This window comes from Stenella coeruleoalba, assembly GCF_951394435.1.
Source record: "Stenella coeruleoalba genome assembly, chromosome: 10".
NCBI lineage: Eukaryota > Metazoa > Chordata > Mammalia > Artiodactyla > Delphinidae > Stenella > Stenella coeruleoalba.
In genome coordinates, this window is record NC_137156.1 from 73543344 (window position 1) to 73570687 (window position 27344).

The following is a 27344-nucleotide window of genomic DNA, read 5'->3' on the forward strand; positions in this document are numbered from 1 at the left end:
ACAATGGAAGAAATTCCTTTCTGGCCCTTTTAGATCAATCAAGAGAAACAAAATTGGAACTTAAGGTACGATACTAACCCCTAACTCCACTAAGTATTGAGTAATTTATAAGGTACATCAACTAACAAATCAAGATAATTGCGAACATGAATATATTACTGTATACAAACTTTGCATCTTCAAATAAGCTCTTCCTGGGCTTATTTGTGGTTGCCTTCATGGTATTCTTTCTCTGAAAACCGGTCACTGAGAGTTTATGATTAGAAAGTTAACACTGAGGCTAGCCCACCTCAAGCTAAACACAAATTGAGACTATCCTTTATATTTTTAAAAGTAGCTTAATTTAAAATAGTCTGCTGACAAATTATAGAATACGAAAAAGTCCAAATACAGGAAAAATATATTAATAACTGGGAAAGGTGAATAACGCATGGTGGAAAAGGTGTTGAGTTAGACTGCTCGGATCTGAATTCTAACTCCATCCAGTGGTATGCTAGTAAATATTTAACAACTGGCTCTCAGGAAAAGTTCCTGGTTTATACCATTTGCCAGTTGCTGTGGTGTAATTCTCCCTCTGTAGCTGATTTCAAGCTACCAACCTGAGATCACTGAATACAGAGCTGGGAAGAGATGCACACGGCTGGCTCTTGTGAGCCAGTGCAAGTGGGCTCGAGCACACTGCTGGTTCCACTACTTAGCAGTGATGTGATCTGAAGCAAATCACTTAATTGATTAATGGATCACTCAATTGTCTCAATTAATCACTCAAGTGTCTCATAACGCAGATCATAACACACCTACTTCAATGAACTATGAAGATTAAAAGACTGTCCATTTAAAGCACCTGCACAGTCCTTGGCACATGGCACATGATCTGGAAAAGTTAGCTATTACTATTTATAAAGTAGAGGATATGGATATAACCTTTCAGCCTCTATGAATAACTTTATTTTCAATAGTTGTTAATCATCACACAAACGTGCTGTTTTCTAACCTCTTCACAAAGAGCTTCCAGATGGAGTGCCTCCAGTTTCTGGGTCATTTCCTTCCTCCGGGTCTTGAACCAACCATCAAAATTTGGAGATTTTAGAAAATGCCTATAAAAATAAATTTTTAAAAAGCAAAGTTTGATTATGACTTAACTTCCTCTCAATACTTTTTCTACCGATAGCTAGGAGAACCATGTGAAACAATGTAATTTTTTTAAAAAAAGAATATGTTGGATTTCCCTGGTGGTCCAGTGGTAAAGAATCTGCCTTCCAATGCAGGGGACGAGGGTTCAATCCCTGGTTAGGAAACTAAGATCCCACGTGCAGTGGGGCAACTAAGCCTGTGCGCCACAACTACTGAGCTCACGTGCCTCAACTAGAGAGCCCACACGCCACAACTACAGATCCCACAAGCTCTGGAGCCCGTGTGCTGCAACTACAGAGCCCACGTGCTCTGGAGACCCTGTGCCACAGCTAGAGAAGCGAAAATCCACACAACACAACTAGAGAGAAGCCCGCACACTGCAATGAAGATCCTGCATGCTGCAACTAAGACGCGACGCAGCCAAAAAATTAAAAAAAAAAAAAAAAAGGATATGTTTAAGCCCAGTTTTTTGTTTCATTTTTAAATAAAGCTCTATAGATGGATGAAATAGAAAAAAAAGGACCAACCGGTAAAGTCCAATCCAATCGCCTTTTATTCTAGAGGTCAGCTGAGGTCCTGTTTTCTCAAGTGTTTTCATAAATTCTTCTGGAAGGAACTGTCTTAATTGGGGTGGACTCTAGAAAACATGACATACTGTATTTTAAAATTAAAAATGGATATATTCACAGAAGTTAACTGCAGTTAGACAACTCAAATAGGAATTTAACTGAATATATTTATACCTTCCATGGAGAAATGCTTTTCTGCAAAGGCATCAAGCTTGCCACATATCTTTCCTAAGTCCAAGAAAAAAAAGTTAGTCAAAGTCAGGTGTTCTTACCGAGAGAGTCTTCAAAAATGTTTAAACTGACCTACTTAAAAAAAGTGGGCTTCCAAGTTTTTCATCATATGCTCTTTCAATGGACATCAACAACACCATCACCAGTCTCAATAGATACACTAAATTTAGATTGAATTGAGAAGTCAGACTTCCAATAAAAATTTAACTAAATCTCAGATAATCCAAAGAACTACCTATTTTTAATGATAATAATTAACCTTATTGAGTAACTGTGTGCCAGAAAATGTACTCAACATTTTACATGTGTGATCTCTTTTAACTCTTGCAACTATCCTTTGTGGCAGGTATTACTGGGAAACTGAGGCTTCGAAAGGCTAAGTAACCTGCCCAAGTTCACACAGCTTGAACTTGAATTCAGGTCTACTTGACTTCAGCCCATGCTCTTAATTAAGCATTACAGTAAAGTTCACTTAATCAACTTAAGCAAGTTGATTTAAATGGAACAAAATAAATTGACATCTATAGACTAAGAAAAAATATTTCTTCCCAAAGTATAATAGCAAAGATTTCCAGACTGCCCTCCTATAATATTCTTAGATAGATTACATTAACAACTACACGAGTCTCTCTCTGATGCAGTCTCCAGACTAGGACCACATCATGGTACTGCCTTATACTGTGAGGCATAACTTTTAGTAATTTAACATGATGTTCCACTGAACTTCAAAAAATAATTATATCATCTAGTCATTTATTTCATAAATATTTATTGAGTGCTATCATGTGACAGACTGAGGAAAGGTAATGAACAAGACAGATAAGGAACTTCATCACGGAACTACATTCTCACAGGTATCATATCAAATTGTGCTCAAGAAAATAGTAGCAGATTTGAAAACTTCTGCTCTTTCCATTACAGTAAATGCAGATGATAATGGCAGCTACCTCATAGAGTTGTTAGGAGAATTAAACAAATTGTTGCTCTCTAGCGCCAGTGCTTGGCAGTCTTAAGAAAGCACCTGCTTAGCTCTGCATAGTGAAGTTCTTCTTCCCAGTGAAATCTATTTAGCCCAGACCATGATCCTAGGGAGTTGCTATTTAATTCTTTAGAAAGTATAATCAGTAAACATGTTTTTTCACCTGCACAGTATCCTGGGAATGAAATATTGGAAGTCTTGGGTATGCTCTGCAAGGAATAGGTACTATTGTAGGATCTTGGACTAATAATAGAATCCTAAAATGTTCAACCTCATCTCTACCCCAATGCCTCCTTCAACCAGTTCAAGCTTTGTCCTGATACCTCAGACGAAATGGAAATATGAGCATACAACATCACTGCTTAAAACCTCCCCAACTGCTTGGGGAGCACAATCTGACTCTCTTAGCATGAAATAAAAAGTACCGATCAAAAAATAAATAAATAAATAAATAACATCAGAGAAAGAAGCTCCAGTAGAACCTTTTAAGGTGCAAAATTCAATAATTATATAATATTTCATAAAAATTATCTCATTTAAGATTCACAACAACCCTGAAAAGTCTTTAGGGAAAGTGTAATCAGCCACATTTTACAGATAAACAAATTGAGGGTCAAAGAAAGGAAGTGACTTACCAAATTACACAGCTAATACCAGAACAAAGAATTCAGGTGTCTTGCAAAGGGCTCTATTTTAATCACTACACACACGAGCAAGCAAAACAATTTAAGATAAAGTTTTGGTGGATGAAAAAAACATTCATGTGCCCTTCAACAAAGCATTAAATTAAGCAAATACATATGCTAACTTACTAATGGAATGATGAAGCTTTGTGTCAGTTCCAAAAAATAACGTCGGAGAATAACGCTTTGAGCCTCAGAAGGACGCTTCTGTTGTACACCCTTAAAAGAGGAAAAGAATGAGAACCTATACTCTAGTGTCAGAGAATACAAAACAATGAATGCTTATAGAAGTTTAGCTGATATGTAAATATGTATTTTACTTGATAGGAAAAAAACCCTAGAACTTCATCTTGAAGTAATTTAATGTGAAGTTCACTGTGCAATATCCTGTAAAAAAATCCTTAGAGAAAAATATAAGACATTCATCCCATACTTTAAAATATTAGCTCACAACAAAGACTATATTTATTTCATACTTGTTGTATTAACAATATTTACATTTTCCAAAAAAATGCTAACTATCCTATTAGGTGTTAAGCTACCTCATAGTACAGTCCACGACTTTCTCACTATAACTCCTAAGTTTTCAGGAAGATTGGCACTAGGTTGGTAGCTGCAGTCCCATATTTCTAGCCCATAATTGCTGCTACATTAGTCTCCTGATTTTCATGAAGCTTTGGATCAAAGTCCAGAGTCCAGAAAGACCTCTTTTCATATTATTGTACATAAAGCACATGTTGCTTTACTGGATACTGCATACCTGAGTAAGGAAATTTAAATTAATAATATGAGCAAGTAATCACCTTCTGCAATTGTTTCATGATTTCTTCATCTCTATTTAGATATGGCTTATAAGAAGTATAAACTCCTAAGAAGTAAAGAAAAGAAAATGAGGTAAGCAGTATGACCCATTTACCCATATAGTATGTGTTTTAAAAATTAATAAAAGTCAATACCAGGTTTAGAATCCAGAGTCTTTAGGTTCTTCAATTTTTTCACTTTAACCTGCTTAGGAATTTCACCTGAAGGAAACATCATAAAGATTCTTATAGTTATTTGAATTTCACATATCACAAAACTGGAATTTTCTAAGACTGATAATCCACTAACTGTTATGTACTTAGTCAGGGATGCTGTAGCTAAGGTATTCTTAACATCAGTGAATATTTAAGAGTTTATTCCTAGTACTTTAAAACTGGATAACGGGAACACTGGGCTATATAACAGCATTACAGAAACAATTGTGTAAATTATATAAAATGGATATTTGATCTTTCATTAATATCTATCACTACTTTAAAATTTCCTTTTGTCACTCAACTTAAAATTTAAAATCTTTGTGCTAAATATATGAAACATGAATAAGATACCATTTTGAATATGATGCCAAATATAATACCATTTAAGAGTAAAGAGAATTGAAAGCAACTCCTAAGTTAGTATGAAGATGTAGTATTCAAAGATTTTTTTTCTGGTACCGCCCCAAATTCTGCTTTTGCAGTGTAGAAACACTGCCACCAGGTGGTGATAGTGGAAGCCACAACCACAGGCCTGAGCCACAGGTGGACTGGACTCTGGACTCCTAAGCAGGGGTGCTGTGTTGCAAAAAGGAGTATGAAGTAAAAGAGAGAAAAGATTACAGGATGAAATGTATGCTTTGTTGAATACTGCTCCTGGGTAGAAAGAAAATCTGAAGACATGTGCAGCAAGGAAAGAGAAGAAAGTGAGCTACTGTAGCTCTGTGGAGGAGATTTAAAAACAAGAGGCTTTGGGGACAGACTGAGAAACAATAGGAAAGAGTCCAGAAACACTCAGGTTTCTGGAATGTTTCTGATTTATTAGCTCACAGTTTTTGCTTTGTCAACTTATTCTATATATTCCCACATACTAATTCTCATTTATTTATTTATTTTTTGGCTGCATTGGGTCATCGTTGCTGCACGCGGGCTTTCTCTAGTTGCGGTGAGAGGGGGCTGCTCTTTGTTGTGGTGCATGGGCTTCTTATTGCAGTGGCTTCTCTCCTTGAGGAGCAGGGGCTCTAGGCGCGCGGGCTTCAGTAGTTGTGGCGCACGGGCTCAGTAGTTGTGGCTCACGGGCTCTAGAGCACAGGCTCAGTAGTTGTGGCACACGGGCTTAGTTGCTCCATGGCATGTGGGATCTTCCCAGACCAGGTATCAAACACGGGCCCCCTGCATTGGCAGGCGGATTCTTAACCACTGCGCCACCAGGGAAGTCCCCACATACTAATTCTTATGAGAATATCTCTCATCTTGAATGTTATCTCACGGTTTTGCTTTCCAGAGTTCAGAGTAGCTTTTCGTCAGAAGATTTGTAAAACTTTTTTTTCTTAAAGTGCGGAATTAATACATATTTAACTATACAGATAACTAAATTCAAATCACTATCTGCCTCTGACTCTGAGAACCCAAAGAACATCACATGTCAAAACTACAACGCTTTGAATAAGTCTAAATATTTCTGTGCCTACTTTCTGTTTCCTTTTGTCTAGATCACAAAGGACTTGCAACTCCTGTATCCACCAATGCCGTTTATTATATATTATTTCCTGAAATTCACTGTTCAGAGGAACCAAATATCAGGGAAGAGAATAATTCAGCAGTAGGTTTCATATATTCTTTACATTCAGTAAGTTCTAGGTAATAATGAAGATATATAGTGATCCATATCAGCTTTTTTTAAAAGGCAAAGACAAGAATACTACCTGCGCAGCAATCTTCACTCACACGATTCCCCTCTGATTCAAGGGACCTCATCAGGTGTAAGATGCATACCGAACTCTAACCCTAGCCACTATAATTCTTACACTGTAGTACATAATAGACATAAAGAAAACTAGTCATAAAGATACATTGTTTATTGCCAAAAAAAGTTAAATGGTATTTGTCAAATACATCTGGAAAATAAAATAAGAATGCCAGGAAATGAACTGAAGTCCTACAATTACAGATGTTTATTTTAATTAAAAAATACTTATTCAATGTCTGTTATGTACATGCGCATAAGAGAGGGGTTTAACATTATTAAATTAATAATGTTCTGCACATTTGCATAACAATCTTCTACATTTAGGTCAAATGTTTTACCTTTGATTAAATCATCAAACCCAATTTCTGGTTAGAAATTCAGTTTATAATGTGATCCAATATACACTAGTAGAATTACTTTCTCTTTGAGGAATACTTGTTCAGTACCATTATCCTAGCATTACATTTCTTCATTTAATAGGATTTGGATGAACTAAAACTAGGTATAACCCATAAGAAGTAATCCCTTTATAGCACGAGGAATGATCCCTCTGCAGGGTTAAAACTATATATATGTTTCTAATAAAGCTACAAACTTCTGGGCCCAGGAGAGCAAAATCTCAGTTCTGCTATGCCTTCCCTGCTGGTCCTACAGAACATACTTTATCTGCAGTTTTACTGACCCTCTCAGATAGTCTTGAATTTTCAAAGCCAGGATCCTAGGCAGAGCTGTTGTGTTTCCTAACTTGTGTAGCATATGCAGTGGTCCTAGTCTTGAGATCAATGGTAGAAAAGAAATATATCCCAAGATATATGCCCAGTACTCATAAATTAAAAGACAAATGGATTTTCATGAATGTGATACCAAAAACAGAGACAATAAAAGAAAATATTGATAAACTGGACTTCATCAAAATTAAAAACTTCCGCGCATCAAAGGATACTATCAAGAGAGTGAAAAGACAACCCACAGGAGAATACATTTACAAAGCATACATCTAATAAGGCATTAGTATCCAGAATATAAAGAACTACAACTCAACGAAAAAACCAACCCAATTAAAAAACAGGCAAAGTGGACTTCCCTGGTGGTGCAGTGGTTAAGAATCTGCCTTAACCACTGCCAGCGTACACGGGTTCGATCCCTGGTCCGGGAAGATCCCACATGCTGCAGAGCAACTAAGCCTGTACGCCACAACCGGCTGAGCCTGCGCTCTGGAGCCCACGAGCCACAACTACTGAGCCACGTGCCACAACTACCGAAACCCACGCGCCCAGAGCCCGTGCTCCACAAGAGAAACCACCGCAATGAGAAGCCTGCGTACTGCAACGAAGAGTAGCCCCCACTCACCACAACTAGAGAAAGCCCGTGTGCAGCAATGAAGACCCAACAAAGCCAAAAATAAATTAATTAATTTTTTAAAAAAAAAAAGGGAAAAGGACTTGTAAAGACATTTCCCCAAAGGAGACATAGAAATGGCCAATGAGAACATGAAAAGATGCTCAATATTACTAATCATTAGGGAAATGTAAATCAAAACTACAATAAGATACCACCTCACACCCATTAGGCTACTATCAAGAAAACAGAAAATAACAAGTGTTGGTGAGGATGTGGAGAAGTTGATATCCTGTGCACCACTGGTGAGAATGAAAAGTGAAAACAGTATAGCAGTTCCTCAAAAAATTAAACATGATGACTATATGGTCCAGCAATTCCACTTTTAGGTATACAGTTGACCCTTGAACAACATGGGTTTGAACTGCCCAGGTCCACTTATACATGGATTATTTTCTTTTTTTGATGAATATATACAGTACAAGATTTGCAGTTGGCTGAATCCACAGATGTGGAACTGTGGATACAAAGGGCCAACTATGGGAGTTGAACATCCTCGGATTTTGGTATCTGTGGCAGGTCTTGGACCCAATCCTCTGTTGATACCAAGGGATGACTATATACCCAAAAGAAGTGAAAGCAGAGACTGGAGATATTTGTACACCCATGTTCACAGTATTATTCACATAGCTAAAAGATGGAAACAAGCCAAGTATCCATCAACAGATGAACGGATAAGCAAAATGTGGTATATACATATGATGGAATATTTTTCAGCCTTAAAAAGGAAGGAAATTTTAACACATACTACAACATGGATGAACTCTGAGGACATTATGCTCAGTGAAATAAGCCAGTCACAAAAGGACAAGTAGGTAGAATTCCACTTACATGAGATACCCAGAGTAGTCAGATTCACAGAGACAGAAAGTGGAATGGTAGTTGCCAAGGGTGGGGGGTGGGGCGATGTGGAATGAATAGGGAGCTACTGTGCAATAGTTTCAGTTCTGCAAAATGAAAAGAGTTCTGTGGGTAGATGGTGGTGATGGCAGCACAACCATGTCAATGTACTTACTGCCACTGAACTGTACACTTAAAAAATGATTAAGATGGTAAATTTTATGTTATGTATATTTTACCACAGCTTTTTAAAAAAAGGAATAAAATTCTAACACATGCTACAGCATGGATGAATCTTGAAAATGTTATGCTAAGTGAAATAAGCCAGACACTAGAGGAGAAATACTGTATGATTCATAGAAACAGAAATTAGAATAGAGTTCACTAGGGGCTGGGAGATGAGAGGAATGAAGAGTTATTGTTTCATGGCTACAGATCTTCTGTTTGAGATGATGCAAAGTTCTGTAAATGGATAGGGCTGACAGTTGCACAACACTGTCAATGTACTTAATGCCACTGAATCGTACACTTCAAAATTGTTAGAATGGTAAATTTTATGTTATATATATTTTGCTATAATAAAAAAATTTTAAGGTAAGTGGGAAAAAGTATCATAAACATACTAAACTTAATGAAATTTTGCACATCTATTAAGACCTGTGCTCAAACGACACAATCCAGTCCCAGAAATAGGTACTACAGTCTTGCTCAAAATCATTTAAACACCCCTGGTGTCATTGCTCACAACGTATCACCTCTACTAATTGAACAAGGACCAAACTGAGGACACTGACACTCTCTACCATCAACTCCTCAATGACCACTAAGGATCTATAAAACATAATGTTTCCATACAACATCATCACTCTCCTATAGAAAAAGTGATACCTTTTTCTATATGATATGGTCCAAATACTCTGGTGACAGAAATAATCAGAGGGAACACAGCATCTCATCCCTAAAATAGGCTGCTTAAAATAAAGTGTAGGGTTTCCCTGGTGGCGCAGTGGTTGGGGGTCCGCCTGCCGATGCAGGGGACACGGGTTCGTGCCCCGGTCTGGGGGGATCCCGCATGCCGCGGAGCGGCTGGGCCCGTGGGCCATGGCCGCTGGGCCTGCGCGTCCGGAGCCTGTGCTCCGCAACGGGAGAGGCCGCAGCGATGAGAGGCCCGCCCACCACAAAAACAAAAGAAATAAAGTGTAATTAATATTCCATATATGCCCTTATGCCCATTTTGAAAAATAAACTCAAGAAGTGTCCCCTTCCCTCCCTTGGTCCTAGGTCCTACTTTTAAATGGTAACTTCACCTGTCTGAAGAGGATTCTCAGAGCAGCAAAAATATTAGCTATCAAGACATCACAAGAAAAGGATATCCCTCATGGATAAAGATGTAAAAATCCTCAAAAAAAACCTAGCAAACTAATAATAATAATAATAAAGGACTATACACCATAACCAAAAGGGATTTATTTAAGGAATATAAGGTTGGTTTAACATAAAAAATCAATTAATTTAGTATACTGTATTAATAAAGGACAAAAAGTACACGATGATCTCCACAGATACAGAAAAAGCATTTAACAAAATTCAACACCAATTCATTATAATCTTTTTCAACAAACTAGGAACAGAGGGCTACTTCCTCAACTTGATAAAGGACATCTATGGATGTCCTCTATGCATTTTTTTTTTCCTCTATGCATTTTTTTTGGTAGGTGGACACGATGGGTTATACATATAAGAATCTGTATATTTTAGCTGGAAGCTATGCTCTTCTCCAAAGGCTTTTATTCAAGTTGCCTAAAAGAAGGTTGCCATCAACATAATTAAAAAGTAACGAAGCAGTGAAAACAAAAGAAGAAATAAACCTGCTCATCCACCTTACATACTAAAACGAGAACACCAAGTTTATACTTTACCTGCAGGTTTAAGGTCTCCTATCCGAATAATGTGTGGCCAGTGCTGGAGTGTTTTTGCAAAAAAAGGGTTGGTTACTCCTAATATGACTGAGGGCCTACATTAAAACAAAACAAAACAAAACCAAAGTGAGGAAAAAATGAATGTTCCATCAGTTTACAATTTATTTTGAGTGAACTACTGTTTACTCAAAGATTACTAAGATAATCTTTTCCTTCATTGGTACCACATATCAACTACATTCCAGGCACCATTTTTAGCACTAGGTATATAAAGATGAAAAGACACAGTCTTTCTAAAAGCACACAGGAAAAGCGGTATACATAACCAATTATGATACCAGAAATTAGAATACAGTGAAGGTGGTATAAAATGTACAATTATTACAAAGGAGAAACTATGTCTACCAGGGGATTAAGGGACAGCCTCACCAAAGAGATGACATTTGCACAAAGCTATGAAAGATGAACAGGAGGTTTTTTTTGAAGGATAGTTGATATATAACATGATATAAGTTATGAACAGGAGTCTTTTGCCAGGTGGATAACGGAAGAAAATGTGATGCAGGAGAATGAATAGTATGTGCAAAGCAATGAAGTGAGATCACGGTCTGTTTGTAAAACTACATATAGTTCAGCATTCCTAGAGCACAAAGCAGGAAGAATGAATAGTCAGAAAAGAAAGCAGATGGGCAGATGCTGGCCAGATGATTCAGTACCAACTTAATATGCTAAGAAATTCAGATGTTATCTTGTAGGCAAACAGAAGCTACTAGAGAATGAGTGGAAGAATGCTACATGAACAAAAATGTACTTATTAGAAAGATCACTCTGGGGGAAATTTGGAAGATGCTGTGCAAAAAGGGGAAGAGGTTTGGGAAAAGCAACAGCAAATACAAGAAAGACTGGAGGTAGTAAGACTAGGAAGAGAGCTCTGGAAAGAAGATAACAAATGTTATGAGAGATATTTTAGGATGTTGAATTGACAGAATTTGGTAAAACTTCACGTGGAGCACATTAAGAACGAGAAACTTACGACAATTTAGGTTTTTGATAACTAAGTGAAAAGAAGCACCATTCATGAAGTAGGAAGAGGCATGGAACTAGGGAAGAAAAGAAGGAGACAAAAAGAATTCAGTTTGAACACGTTTAATTTTGGGTGCCATTAAGATGTCCAGGTGGCAAATACGATAAAAAAACAACAACAAAAACCTGGACAGAGGTCGAGACCTTGCAAAGATTTGAACTAGGGAGATAAATTTCAGTCATCAGTATATAGGTGTTAACAGAGACTGTGGGTACAGATAAGACTGTACAGAAAGAAATATCAGTCTGAAATCAGAACCCAGAACACAATACTGGAGAACACCAACATTTAAGCGGTTGGCAGAGAAAAAGAAGTCTGCACAGGAGACTGAGATGCACCAGCCAGGTGAGACGGTACCAAAGATTAAAATGTTTTCAACGTCAATAGAGTAAGTGTTACAAGAAAGGGAAGGCAGGAAAAACAGGGCAATAATGTGCTCACAGGTTCAAGGCAGTGAGAAAGGTCTTGATGACTTTGGCAAGAACTTCAGCAGAGATGAAGAAATCAACCTGCAACGAACTGAGAAGCAACCAGGAAACCAAGAAGTGGAGAGGGTAAATGGAAATTTTTGTTGTTATTCTAGAAACAGCTATGAAAAGAAGGTGAACAACAGAGCAGGAACTAAAGGGGAAAGGTAAGATATTTCTTCCCCTTTTACAGATTGGGAAGAATTTTTATATGTTTATATGCTGATTCAGTGAAGAGGGAGAAGGAAAAGGAAGTTACAGAGCAAGAAGAGATAACTGATGCTATAAGGGGTCCTGAAGTAAAGAACAAAGATAGAAGTAAAAGTAGTCAGATAGCTATTAAATTAGAGGAATTAGCTATTAATTAGCGGAAGACAATATAGCTTCCACTAACAAATAAGATCATTCAAAGAAAATAGGATAATGACTCTTGAAATGTGAAATTATTACCAGCAGCTCCTCAAAGCTTCCTTTATAAAATCAATCTGCCAAAAGTTCAAAATTTAAACTTTTCAATTATTACCAAAAATAATTCTACATAATTTGGTTATAAAGGTAATACTTGGTCAATAAAAGTTATTTTGTTTACTCACGGGGCTTGAGTACGGGTGGTATATTCTTTGAATTCACTATCATGAATAGTGAAATAAGGTCGGAAATCACTGAAGTACTTTAATGGAGAAATACAGCTGCAGAGCAAGAATAACATGTAAAACAAAGGACAGAAATTAAAGGCCCTACTCAATAACTATGAAATATCTAAACACAGAGTTTACCCCAGTGGGATCATCTATCTATAACTCATTTCAGGAAACTAGAAAGACAAATGGAAAAATGTAATGTAGATGGCATACCAAAAACACACTGGATTTGGGGCAGAAGACGGGGTGAAATTCTGGCTCTATCATTCATTAGCTACATACCTTTTTCTAGACACTGACCATTCACACAACTGATTTTTATCAGGTGCTAACTTTATGTAAGTGAATGAATGTGCTTATTGCCCAGAAAAACAAAAACATGGAATCTGAAGTAATTTTCTCATCAATAAATGGTGCTATAATGAGCACTACCTTCTTACAGGATTATTGTGTAGATAATGCAATGAGTGTGCAAACATATCACAGGTGGTAAACTGTTGCAACTATCACCATGAGGAACCAAATATACTCACTTAACAAGTGCCAATACAGTCTCTGACGACTCTGATGGTGACGGTGCCATGACCACGAGGGGCTCACCCAACAGCACCAGCTCCCAAAGCATCTGACTATGAAGGAAAACTGGGCAGAAACACCTGAAAGGTGTTTACGCAGCAGAGACACTGTTATTTATCCATCCCTGTTTTTTTTAAGTTCCCATATAATCATTCTAAAAACTTCACATTGATACAATTCTTCCAGCTATGTGTACCTTGACCTGATATACAAATTCATTTAGAATATGGTGATGCGGACTTCCCTGGTGGTGCAGTGGTTAAGAATCCACCTGCCAGGCTTCCCTGGTGGCGCAGTGGTTAAGAATCCGCCTCCCAATGCAGGGAACACGGGTTCGAGCCCTGGTCCGGGAAGATCCCACATGCCGCGGAGCAACTAAGCCCGTGCTCCACAACTACTGAGCCTGCACTCTAGAGCCCGTGAGCCACAACTACTGTAAGCCCACGCGCCTACAGCCCGAGCTCCGCAACAAGAGAAGCCACCGCAATGAGAAGCCCGTGCACTGCAACGAAGAGTAGGCCCCGCTCACTGCAACTAGACAAAGCCCACGTACAGCAATGAAGAACCAACGCAGGCAAAAAATAATAATAATAATAATATGGTGATGCACATAGATATAAGTTTCTTTTATCCACACAAAAATATATAGCAATTTTACTTGTTCCAAGTTTTACAAAATTAAATGTAATATATTGACACATAGAATGGCTAACAAATGATAAAAGCGTATAAAATAATTATTCAATTATTGTACCATATAGTATATCTAGTTTATCAATATTGCTGTTACATTTGAATTTCTACTCTATTTTGAAGGAAACAAGAAAAATTAATTTTCCAAAGGATGTTTACTGGATGTACTTAATTTCAAAGTCAATGCTTTCAATATTAAAGAATGAGGAAAACAAATCACAAGGAGGTGTTCTAACACCAAACGACAGAATGCTTTCCTAAGCAGATCCTCCCCCTACAGAAATGTTGCATATTTTTACAGTAGCCCTGGAATTAGGCAGAAGCCTATAGGACAAAACTCTGGTACATTATCTAGCCTAAGTTAATTTGATAACTTTTACTTATTTAGTAATTTCCTCCTAGTAGGGTCAAAATTTTTCCTAGTATATTAGAGGGAAAAAAAACTACATTATCTATTTATAAAAATCATAACCAAAGGACTTTCCTGGTGGCACAGTGGTTAAGACTTCACGCTCCCAAAGCAGGGGGCCCGGGTTCAATCCCTGGTCAGGGAACTTGATCCCACATGCGTGCTTCAACTAAGAGTTCACATGCCACAACTAAGGAGCTGGCAAGCCACAATTAAGGAGCCTGCTAGCCGCAACTAAGGAGCACACGTGCTGCAGCTAAGGATGCCGCCTGCTGCAACTAAGATCCGGTGCAACCAAATAAATAAAGTAAATGTTAAAAAAAAAAAAAGTAACCAATCTACCTACCTGAAAACATACACACACAAGAAAGAAAAGGAAAAAAATACAAGTAACTTTTAAGTGTAAAAATATGAAACAAATTTGTGAGATGGAAATTAGGGAAAGTTCATTTTAACTATTCAAAGGCAAGAAGAGAAATGTGAAGGAAGGGCAAAAAACCAAAAATAAAAACAATAAACAGTTCAAGGATAAGGCAAAGGAGCTCTTCCTCCTTCCTTCCTAAACAATTCAATCCTACAGCAAAACACACTGCATGGTAGGCATCTCTGCCAAGAGGGAAAGAGAGCCCTGCTGGCCTGAAGAGCGTATCAGGACCTGTGTGAGATAAGGCAGACATCTATGTGGAGGAGGTGGCTTGTCGTGGGGGTGTTGGAACCCTAATGTAGTGAGAAAGGTGTGCATGTGTGGAGGTGATCTGATTTGGGGTGACAGAGCCCAGGAATTGTGAGGGGCGTGGAGGGGCAGCAGGTGCAGAGGGTCAGAGCCAGAGTGGGCTGAGGAGGCTGTCCATGGTGGGGTGTCAGAGCAGGGGAATGAGGGTGAACATATGGAGGGGTGGCCTGCAGTAAGGTGTAGAAGCACAAGTAGGGAAAGAAGGGATCCACGTGGGGGCTGGCTTGGCACTGGGAGTCAGAGCACGACAGGGTGAGGATGGCATCCACAAAGAGAGGTGGCCTAACGTGGGGTATGGAAACCGGACTGGGGCAAGAGGGGAACCACGTGGGGGGTCAATCAGGCATGGAGCAGGGCCTAAGCAGGGTAAGGAGGGTGTCCATGAAGAAGAGCAGCCAGGTGGGCAGTTTCAGAGGCCAAGAAGGATAAGAAAGGCATTTGCTCAGAGAAGAAGGTTGCAGCAGAGACGAGAGATTGGTTACTAACATGGGCCGATCAAATAAGTAAATGAATCAAGGATAATAGGATGTAGCTCCTCTGTCAGAGAAAAGAAACACAAATATGAAAAGGGAAAAAAGTAGAGTGGAATTAGGGGTATTGGTGTGACTTTATAGTTTTCAATATATATGGATATAGAAATAAATATGTATGTAAAAGTGTTTAAATACTATATATGAGTGTGTATGTATACATGCATTTACAGATACATATTTTCCTTAGCTCTGTCCACTGACAGGGATATTCCCTTAGCAAGGAGCACAACTAATGCCCAGATCTTGACTTCTAAATCCTATTCTCTACTAAGTAGCTGATTCCAGGGCTGGGGAAGAGAAAATACAAGATAATCTTGGAACTCAACAGAACTGAAAACATATGTCCACACAAAGGCTTACATACAAATGTTCACAACAGCATTATACATAACAGCCAAAAAGGGGAAACCATCCAAATGTCCTTCAATGGATTAATGGATGTGGTATATCCATACAATGGAATACTATTCAGCCATAAAAAGAATGAAGTAATGATTCATGCTACTGCATGGATAAACCATGAAAATAATATGCTCAGTGAAAGAAGGTAGACATAAAAGGTCACATATTGTATGATTCTATCTATATGATATGTCCAGAATAGACAAATCCAAAGAGACAAAGTGGATTAGTGGTTACTAGGGGCTGCAGGGAAGAGGCCATGGGGACTAACTGCTAATGGGGTACAGGGTTACTTTTTGAGTGATGAAAATATTCTGGAACTAGACAGTAGTAATGGTTGCACAACTCTGTGAATATACTAAAAACAATTGAACTGTATACTTTGAAAGAGTGAATATTATGTATGTGAACTATATATCAATTTTTTTAGTTAGAAAAAAAAAGATAAGCCTGGAACAAACAAGTTAGTGTTTCAAGAATGAAAAGGATATGACAAAAAAAGAAAAACAGAGGCCAGCTTGAAATGGATTCTCACTGGCCAAACTGGGGACAATTTGAACATCAAAAACTGATGAGAATAATGGATTTTAATAACCTGTTGAATAAAACAAGAAACCAAAAATCCATACAGATATACATACATGGTGCAATGTTTTAAAATATTTCTACAAATTCTTTGACACTCCTTTTAAAGCGCTGAGCCTATTTCTCACCATCTTAGGTGGGCTGGGTTAGTGGCTTGCACTTAATGAACAGAGTAAATTAAAGCAATAATATACAACTTTTTTTTCAATAATCGTTGAACAAATGAACCTTTAATAGCAGTTACACCATTGAGGTGTCCTGATCCAACATCGAGGTCATAAACCCTATTGTCAATATGGACTCTAGAATAGGATTGTGCTGTTATCCCTAGGGTAACTTGTTCCGTTGATCAATTTTTGGATCAATAAGTGATATTATGCTTTGGCTAGTGGGCCTAAGCTTTAATCACTCAGAGGTTTTTTTGTGCTCTGAGGTCACCCCAACCGTGTGGCATGTGGGATCTTAGTTCCCCGACCAAGGATCAAACCCGCGCCCCATACAGTGGAAGCGCAGAGTCCTAACCACTCGACTTCCAGGTAAGTCCCAATAATATACAACTTTGAAGCCTGAGTCATAAAAGACATTGTGACTTCAGCTTTCTCTCAGATCACCTGCTGAATGTTGTGAGAAAATTTAAGCAGCCCTTTGGAAACGTCCACATGGCTGGAAATGAAGGTCTCCTGCCAACAGTCACAAGGAACTGCGACCACCAGCCAACAGCTAAAGTAGCTTTCTAGGGAAGCAGACCCTCCAGCCCCACTTGTCCAACTGACTAAAACCTCAGCTGACATCTTAACTGCAACCTCACAAGAGATCTAGAACTAGAACCATCCAACTGAGCAGTCCCCAGATTCCTAACTCTCAGAAACTGTGTGAAATAATGTTTGTTCTTTCAAACTTCTAAGTATTGGGGTAACTTATTACACAACAATAAATAAATAGTTTCATAGTTTCAACGTATAGCTTCAACGTATCTCCTCACAACGTATCTCCTCACAAAATATTTAACTACAAAAGGAAAAAGAATAATTTATCAATGGAGAAGCTTGGAGAACACCACACTAATAAAGAGATCAAAGTGAACATTATCAGCAATGAGGCAAGCCAACCTTATGTGCTACCTCCTGGCCTGAATCTTATTATGAGTAAATCCCAGACAAACCCAAGCTGAGGAATTTCCTGTAAAATAACTGTCCTGTAATCCACAAGAATGTCAGGGCCATGAAAGGAAGACTGAGGAGCTGTTCCACACTGAGACTAAACAGACATGACATCTAAATGCAACAGATGGTTCTGAACTAGATATTATTGTGACAACTGGACACATTTGAATGTGGTCTTAGTATTAGATGGTATTAATTTATCAATGTTAATTTCCCAATTTTTTTGGTTGCATTGAGTCCTTCCTTGTAGGAAACAGACACTAAAGTATTAAGGGAAGATGGGGCATCAGGTCTCCAACTTACCATCAAATGGTTCTAGGAAAAAAAAGTTTACTATACTGACCACTTTTCTGTAAAATCTGTGATTGTTTCAAAATTTTATACAGATACATAAATTTTATATAAATATTTATATATGTAAAATTTTGAAATAATCACAAATTTACAGAAAAGTGATCAGTACAGTATATATGTATAATTTTTAAAATATATAATTTATATATATTATATATGTATATTTATAATTTTAAAATAAGCAAAGGAAAAATGGAAAAGACCTATATGGAAACATCTGACCAACTGACTTTAATAGTGGGATGCCCTTAAGGCATCAAAGTTGCAAATCAGTTTTTCTCTGAAGTATAGTAATGTTATCTATCAGCAAGGGCACAAACAGATAGGAAGTACAATTACAAGATGAAGCATTCTCTGAAACCTCTGTATTACACTAGTAATATCTGTTACACAAAGTAGTTTTTATTGGGGGGAGGTAAGTATTAAATATTCAAGAGAGGAAACCTTTAATAGATATTGGTGTTATACATCAAATTAACGGCAGTGTAGAATTACTAAAATGAGGGGTTTGTAGGGAAATCACACTCTTCTTTTAGCACCACTTTTATATTCCCATTCTGGAGTATCATGCTTTATGCTCTCAACCCACTCCCCCCAACTCCCCAAAAAAGGCCATCCCTAGAAAAAAAATTATTTATTTACCATTCTCACACCCAACCAAACAAAAATAATCTGTGTCTACCATGTAATACCCAATCCATATCCAAATTTCCCTAGTAGTCAAAGCAACTGACATGCAGTCAGGGATGAACCACTGATTTACAACATGTGAAACATGACTATTTTCTTCCAGTTTTTTCCACATTTTATATGGGAATATTCACTTTCTAAAGAAATTAACAACAATATCATAAAGCAATGAGACAAGGCAGTTAACAAAATTTTTTAGTCTTTACCTGAAAAGATCCACCTCATGAACAGTAGGTAAAATAACAGATATATGTGTGTCTCCCTAAGAGATAAAAAAGAAAAAAAAATAGACAAGATGTCACCCAAATTGCCAGAAACTGACTTTTATAATATGCCTATCTATCTCATAATCAATCAGCCATGTTGCCCTGTCTTCTAAGAGTCTCTTCCTCCAGAAGCAGCTACAAAGAGAATGGGTCTTAACAGTCTCCCCTAACACAGCAGGTCAAGGACAACATAGATTCCACCGATAAAACATTAATCCGGTGGTCAGATGTTAGATTAATTCTCAACTGTATGAATACTACCATAATACCAGTTGACATATATAACAGGCAAAATTTGTTTTCCTATTGCTCTCCATTTTTATTTAGTTCAAAGGACAATGGGAGTGCTAATATACAGTTAAATCACTTCAAATGAAAAATTCATCCCCACCCATGAACAAATGTAACTTTGGGGAAAATGAAGGGCAATTATAACTACAGAATCCTTTTGATTAAGTTTCCTAAAAACAGAAGTCTGTTGACCACTCTTCTAAGGTAAGAGGTTTTGTTAGAATTAAACCTTGTTTAATTTTTCAAAAGATAATTTTCTCCTTGTCCTCACAATTACAGTATAAATTCTGAGTTCTCCAGTGTCTACTAGAGAAAGAACAAGAAAAAAAAAATCGGAAAATAGGAAGCTTATTATCAATTCATTAAAAATTATTTAATAGGATATTTCAGTGATATTCAGAAATGTATCATAAACCCAAGAAACTCTACATTTGCTAGTTTAAAATTTCTGTTAAAGAGACTATATATGCTGGATTATTCTACCACAGTAGCACACTACCTGCTGAGTTAACTGCACTATTTGAGTTGTCCCAGGCTTGTCATGACATGTGGGAATCCGTACCTAAAAGAGAAGAAATTAACTTTGGCTACAAAAGAATGACCTTTCTGTAACTTGCGAGTCCTGCTACAATGAGGGATCAGAAGCACTCTATCCTGATGCTAAAAAGGTACACTCAACAATGCCTAAAAAGCCATAAAAACAAAATACTTATGTCAGATTAAAAACTAAAGTCATATTTATTTTTAGTCACAACAGAAGGTAAGTGAACCAAGGTCTCCACATTCCCATACACACAGAAATCACTAACCCACCGAGAAGCAAACGTGCTGAAAAACAGAAAAGGACATCAACTACATACCACTTCCTGTTTATTGTTCCAATCTTTGCTTCATTAATATACACACACCCAAACACACCCTCTCAAGCTTGCCAAACTATGGGATAAATCTCACAGGGAACCATGAGAACTCTCAACCCAGACCTACTTTTGATGATTTCCCATGGAAAAAACAGAACAGAGGTCCTACAGAAATGAGCACATCTAAAGAGAGAACATTGCCAAAAATAAGTTCAACTTGAAAATGAATTGCAAAAGCACTTACAGCACATTCATACAAAGCCTGAGAACAAAATGCTAATTCATTGTATTAAAAAAAAACCTTAGTAGAGAACAATACCCTGGGATGGACATGTTGGTCTGAAAATACACATTAAAAAGATCACTTAAGACTAAGAACCAATGACCTGCTGTATTAAAAAAAAAAAAAAAAAAAAAAAGACTAAGAACCAATGGCTTTCCTAATTTCTTTTAAATTTTACTAACTCATACTCAATTCTACAAGTGTTCTGCAATACCATCCATTTCTGGAGGGCCATGAAGTTGCACAATTCTAGGAGGTGGCATTTACATTCACATGCATTGTATAAGAATGACAGCATCATGTAAACTCTACAGGATGAAAATGGGACTGGTGACCCCTGGAGTTGTGTGACTAATGGTTCTGTGCAGCAGGATAAATTGTGGTACCTTTGTAACTCCTCACATCAATGACAAGTGAAAGCAACAACAGGACTGAATGTTATTAGGAAGTTAAAAAGCAAAATTCATGTGTGAGCTTCCTAAAAAAGGAGACAAATGAAATATAAGCTATTATTACCTTCATTACTACCCCCATAATAGGCAGATGTAATGTTTTCCCTGGCATTGGTGCAGGCCATCGATCAACATCATTACAAGCTGAAAAATATAGTAAAATATTTCTTTAGTATAAGTGGAAATACTAAAATATTAAAAATGGAACATTAGAAGTTAGAACTCCACTTTATGCTTTCTATATAGCAGAAAAAATACACTGGGAAGGATGGAAGATAAAAGGCAAAAGTACTGAAAATATCTTATATTTCACCAGATATACATCTATGTTCTAGGATATAAATTGGTTAATACATGTTTTGAAAGCAACAGACTAGGTTTAAAGGGAGTTTTCCTACTCATTTATTACTACTAAAATTAGCTACAAAAGCACACCACCTAGCAGATGTCTTCTCTCTGTATTGAGTGACATAAGGATTTCTGTTTAACAGTACTTTGAGTATCAGAATTGGCAACTCAGTATTTGTTTATTATTATCCTAAAAAATAGGCATCATCCGTGCTGCAAAAGGAGAAATAAAAGATAGGATCTTTGGTGTTTGTAGGTAAATATGCCAGAAGAATTGTTTTACCTCTCTCTCCTACCTTATAGTCCTTAAAATTCTTAACTAATTTTTTTTCATTCATTTCCAGTAAAAAATTTAAAACTCCTTCATAAAGGTACCTAACTCACACAATGTTTAACTTACCTGCTTCCAAATAAGGTTCATTCTTTTCAAAATACTCTGGTGCTATCTGTTTGAGCACAGTGTGAAAAAAATGAATATAAGGTAGTTTGCTGATCAAAACCAAGGACTGGAGGGAAAAAAGAAACAATGTTTAATTTCTTAATGATTATAATTTTAGTTTGCCATTTCTTATATAATCAATTATTAACAAGCCAAATTCAGCGAAAAGTGTGGATTTTAAAATAAAAAGGCTTTTACAGTAGATGGTTAAAAGAAACATAAAACTATAGTGGCAGAACACCAGAAGTTTAACCTTATTACTACGTTTTAAGAGCATAAAGACACATTCACAGATTTTCCTGCTGTGCAGGAAAAAGAATTTCCTATAAACAAACTAATGTCATGGATAATTCCAAAGCCTGGCTACTATTGCTGTCAGCAAAGCAATATTAGGAATTAGCTAGGTAAACTCTTCCTAAAAAGGAAAGCGCAAATTGTGATGCTTTTTCTGACTAAGAGCTATGACTGTTATATTTTAGAGTTCAATGGTTTTAGCCACATTCTTAGAAATTGTGACTTTATAGTTTGTGACCACTTCAGATATAGATTATGCTGACTTTTTAAAAATCTATTTTCTTGAAAACTACTTTTTATCTTTCCATTAAGCATCAATTAGTGGTCAGGGCATGTTCTGGTTACAAAAGGTAAAGGTGTGTCCCTGTTAGCTGGGATTAAATTGGAATTAATTGATATTTATATATATATATATCTTTAGAAACAAAAAGATTGTACATTTAGAGTGGGAACAATAATGACTAAGACGTTGATCAAGTATATTCACTAGCTCTTCAAAAAAAAGATATTGCAGGCTTTTATTAGCTGTAACTATGTTACAATCTGTTTACTCTTTCCCTTATTCTAAAATGTGAAAATTCAACAGATTCTTCTGAGTTTTGACAGTTTCATACAATAACTGTAACTTACTGTCAGGAATCTAGTACAGAGATAGCAGGAAGGCAAAATTCAATAGCAGTTAAAAATCTAGGGACTTCCCTTGTGGCGCAGTGGTTAAGAATCTGCCTGCCAACGCAGGGAACACGGGTTCAATCCCTGGTCCGGGAAGATCCCACATGCTGCGGAGCAACTAAGCCCATGTGCCACAACTACTGAGCCTGCGCTCTAGAGCCTGCGAGCCACAACTACTGAGCCCGCACACTACAATAACGAAGCCCACACACCCTTGAGTCCACACGCCACAACTACTGAGCTCACACACCACAACTACTGAAGCCCGTGCGCTCTAGGGTCTGCGTGCTGCAACTACTGAGCCCGCGTGCCTAGAGACTGTGCTCCAAGAGAAGCCACCAAAATGAGAAGCCCATGCACCGCAACAAAGAATAGTCCCCACTCGCCCCAACTAGAGAAAGCCCGCATGCAGCGACAATGACCCAATGCAGCCAAAAAAAACTAAGGACAGGTGTTTACAATCTAAAAAAAAAAAGATAAAATATAAATTCTAGTATGTTTAAAGATAAAATATCAAACACTTTAAAGACTGTTCATTCTAATAATTTCTATTCTTCTAACCACAATGTAAAAATATTTTTCTGTTAATGTATATGAAAATTACCTTCTGAAAGTAGCCTCTTTTTAGAGTTTTGTCTCGAACTTGTCGAAAATACACATATCCATAAAAATAGGCAGGATCCTTCTATAAAAGAAGTGACAAATTAAAAAAAAATATATATATATATAGCCATCCTTTCTTATTAAAAGCAGGTTCCTTTATAAACTTGAACTGAGATATGAGGTACACACAAACAGCTAGTTACGCTTTTCCACCAATGCAAACAACAATCATGACAGTAACTGGCAGATAAAAACCTGCTAACTTGCCCACAGATGAAATAATCATAACTAAAGTACTAAGGTCAGATTTTACCCCCTATAACTTACTCTGTTTATGTTCTTTATTCATATCTGTGGTAGTTAATGGAAGTTAGGAAAACAATCAAGTTCTGTTTTCCCCAATGCTATACTTAGTTTTGAAAAAATTCTGCCTACAATTCTGAGTTAGGCATCAGTCTTATGAGGTATACTAATGCAAAATTTCAAGAGAGAAAATAAAAGGAGTTAAATGCCAATATGAATCTTACATAGACAGTTATATTTTTACCCAACAATAATGAAACACTGGAATATTTATCAACATACAATTTGAAAGGTCCAAAAAACTTACAAGTTTTTATATCCTATTGGAATAAACTCTGGTCCAGTTCCTTATTTGATTGTTATTCTTTAAGCAAATATTTATTGACTACCTACTTTGAACAAGACATTGTGTTAGAAAAGATAAAAAGATGTGTAAGACACAGTTCCTTAAGGAGATCACAAACTAAGAGTGATAAGAAAAGTACAAAAATGACTAGTATGTGATAGGAGGGCAGGTACCATGCAAAAAAGCACAAAGTGTTACAAAGAGGCCAAGGGGGAAGAGGTTACTTCTGTCTATGGTGATCAGTATTTTGCGGAGGCAGCTGGTTTTGAGTTGGGCATTGAAGGATGGATATGATTTAAACAAAGACAAAGGCATTTCAAGTTTAGACAGCCAAGAGTTTGAGCAAAACCACGCAGAGATAGAAAAATACAAGCTACCTCAGGAAAAAGCATACAGTTCAGTTTAGCTAATATAGGGCACATGTATAGAAAGGAGATTAAGCTGGAAATTTGAAAGGCAAAGGTTTTATTTTGGAAGGCCCAAAAAGTGAGAACCAGGAAATATTACTATCATTAGCTCTTTATTCATTAAGCAATAAGTAATCATTTTAGATTTTATTTATTTTATGTAATATATATGTACACTTTAGCTGGGAACACTGTGTAAGATATATTGCACTGAAAAAGACAGAAGATGGACGTCTTTGGGCAAATATTTTTATCCTCAATAGCCCTCAATTCCTTCATTTGCAAAAGGAACTCTTTTGGAACAATATAGGGAGGATTAATAAGATAATATGTGCTTATTGATACAATGCCAAGAACATAAAAAGCTCTAATAAGTAGTAGCTATTATTATCAGCAGTTGACAGAATATGTTATTAGTGATAGCAAATGGTCATGAAAAGGACAAGATGGCTATAAGAGACATTTCAAAAGGTAACATCTTTGCTAACTGGAAGAGGATTCCTGTCATTAGTGGAACCAGGAAGGTAAGCTGTAAATACTTATTTTAGGCAAAAGATGTCAAGTTCTTATTGGATGTGCTAAGAGGACATCCAGATGGAAATGTTCTTCATGTAGTTAGAGATAAAAGTATGAAGTACCAAACAGAAATTCTACACTCAGGAATCATCTGAATTATTAAAACTGTTTTTAATAAACAACAACTATAAACCAAAGTTTATTCAAAAATCAAAAAGAGACAACAATAATTCTACTATAAAGCAGGTAGGGATTACCACAGGGAATCTTCAACTCTGGGTGATATTTACTGGTATACTACCACCCCACTTCCACATCTAAACAAAGAGTTTTAACACGTGAAAGAAAATTAATTCAACATTCTAATTTCTATAATTCACAATGGCATTATGTTTTAAGAATAGTAACTTAATAAAGTCTCTTTCACTCACATGCTAAATCCTTATGAATTAGACTCAGGAAATTCAGCAGTATAATACAGTAACAAAACAAAAGCACAATATTTCTGAATGCTATAAGAGGTAACTGAGTGACTGTGTTCTAAAGTTTCCTCTCACATAGACATTATTCTATTACTACTTTTCCAACCTTTAAGTAAACTGGTAAATCTTTCTCAAATTGATCCAGGAGACAATGCAGTGACACCCTCCTCCCAGAAGACTGTCGAAATCTAAAACAAAACTGGGTATCTCCAAGACAACCTAATGAAAACAAAAATGAAAGAAATTAAGGGCAGCACAGTATAACATTTATTTATCCAGTTTCATCACATCTTAGAGCTAAAGGGGTCCTATCAATTACTGAAACACATTCTATCATGCTTTAGAGAAGAAAAAAGAGATCCTGACAGTTCGACTTGCTCTAAGCCATCTTTGCTGGTTAAAGGCAAAGCCATTAGTAAACTATGCATCTTAACTCCTATGTCCCTCTACTGTTTTTCCTATTCCATTTTCTCCAATTAAAACTTTTTGAAAACTGTGTGCATGTCATGTTGATTCACAGACATAATTATGAGCAAAAGAAGCCAAATATAAAAGAACACAAATTGTTCAAATCCATTTAGTTTTTTTTTTTAATAAAGCAGGCAAACTAAACAATAGTGTTTAGGAATACATGGTTGGGTGATAAAACTATAAAGAAAAGCAAGAATCTTATTACTATAAGAATCAGTAGAGTGATTTGAAAAGATACAGGCACCCCAATGTTCATAGCAGCCTTATTTATTTACAATTACCAAGGTATGGAAGCAACCTAAGTGTCCATCAACAGATGAATGGATAAAGATGATATGATACACACACACACACACACACACACACACACACACACACACACACACACAAATGGAATACTACTCAGCCATAAAAAAGAACAAAATTTTGCCATTTGCAGCAACATGGATGGACCTGGAGAGCATTATGCTAAGTGAAATAAGTCAGAGAAAGACATATGTATGATATCACTTACATGTGGAATCTAAAAAATACAACAAACTAAGCAAAACTAACAAAAAAAAAGCAGATTCACAGATATACAGAACTAATGGTTGGTTACCAGTGGCAGAGGGGCAGGGAATATAGGGGTGGAGGAGTGGGGGGTACAAACTACTGGGTGTGAGATAGGCTACAAGGATTATTGTACAACACAAGGAATATAACCATTATTTTGCAATAACTGTAAATGGAAGGCAAACTTTAAAAATTATATTTAAAAAATTTTAATAAAAAGTAAAAAATTGAAAAGAAAAAAGAATCAAGATAGTGGTTACCTTAGGTGCGGGGGAGGGAAATACTGTTTGGGAAGAGACATGAGGGGGTTTTTGTGGTGTTGGCAAAGTTCTATTTCTTGACCTTATATGTGTTTTATATTTCACAATGAGAATTTAAAAAAAAAACAAAAACATAGCAGACTCAGGAAGAGCCCAAGTAATAGACTTACTATTTTAATCATGTTAATTATAAAGTTTTTAAACTTCAATCATTTTAGCAAACCTCTTAAAATATTACCTAAACTGTCAGGCAATAATTACGAAAAAATGTAAATACTCTAAAAAGTGAAAGACACAAGAAGTAGCCTGTCACTCAAATTCTTCCCAGTTACTGTATTTAAAACTAATGAGATTATATTAAAAATGTGCTCAAGATTTTATTACACACAGAAGTACTTATATTTCTTTAGCACATCAAGTTCTCAAAAAGGAAGCAGAAACTTGGTATTATGTTTAAGTTTTTTAAAAAGCGACTCAGTACATATACCCAAATGCACTTATAGAAACTAGTATTTCTTTGGTGGAGGAGGGAAGAAACAAAGGGGACTGGAGGGTGAGTCAGTTCAGTTTCTCTACTTGTCATAGCAGATGGTTCAAAATAAGGAAAATACATGAGACCTGAGATAATGGAAAATACTCCTAGCATT

General features: G+C 36.7%; 1 protein-coding gene across 3 annotated transcripts in view; it reads right to left on the reverse strand.

The window, feature by feature from the left end:
• The window catches only part of DENND6A (DENN domain containing 6A), a 52264-nt gene that overhangs the window by 3493 nt on the left and 21427 nt on the right, over nucleotides 1-27344 (reverse strand). For 2 of the 3 annotated variants that reach the window (XM_079932813.1, XM_079932815.1), the window contains 15 exons: nucleotides 25518-25630; nucleotides 23359-23439; nucleotides 21750-21855; nucleotides 21066-21145; nucleotides 19906-19968; nucleotides 19056-19111; nucleotides 13245-13367; nucleotides 12664-12759; nucleotides 10520-10614; nucleotides 4553-4618; nucleotides 4400-4464; nucleotides 3726-3815; nucleotides 1878-1931; nucleotides 1662-1771; nucleotides 995-1097 (listed from right to left, as the gene is read on the reverse strand). In XM_079932813.1, coding sequence (XP_079788939.1) covers nucleotides 995-1097; nucleotides 1662-1771; nucleotides 1878-1931; nucleotides 3726-3815; nucleotides 4400-4464; nucleotides 4553-4618; nucleotides 10520-10614; nucleotides 12664-12759; nucleotides 13245-13367; nucleotides 19056-19111; nucleotides 19906-19968; nucleotides 21066-21145; nucleotides 21750-21855; nucleotides 23359-23439; nucleotides 25518-25630 — 1301 coding nt within the window. The remainder of the gene's footprint in view (nucleotides 1-994; nucleotides 1098-1661; nucleotides 1772-1877; nucleotides 1932-3725; nucleotides 3816-4399; nucleotides 4465-4552; nucleotides 4619-10519; nucleotides 10615-12663; nucleotides 12760-13244; nucleotides 13368-19055; nucleotides 19112-19905; nucleotides 19969-21065; nucleotides 21146-21749; nucleotides 21856-23358; nucleotides 23440-25517; nucleotides 25631-27344) is intronic. The other variant, XM_079932814.1, reaches the window with a different exon arrangement.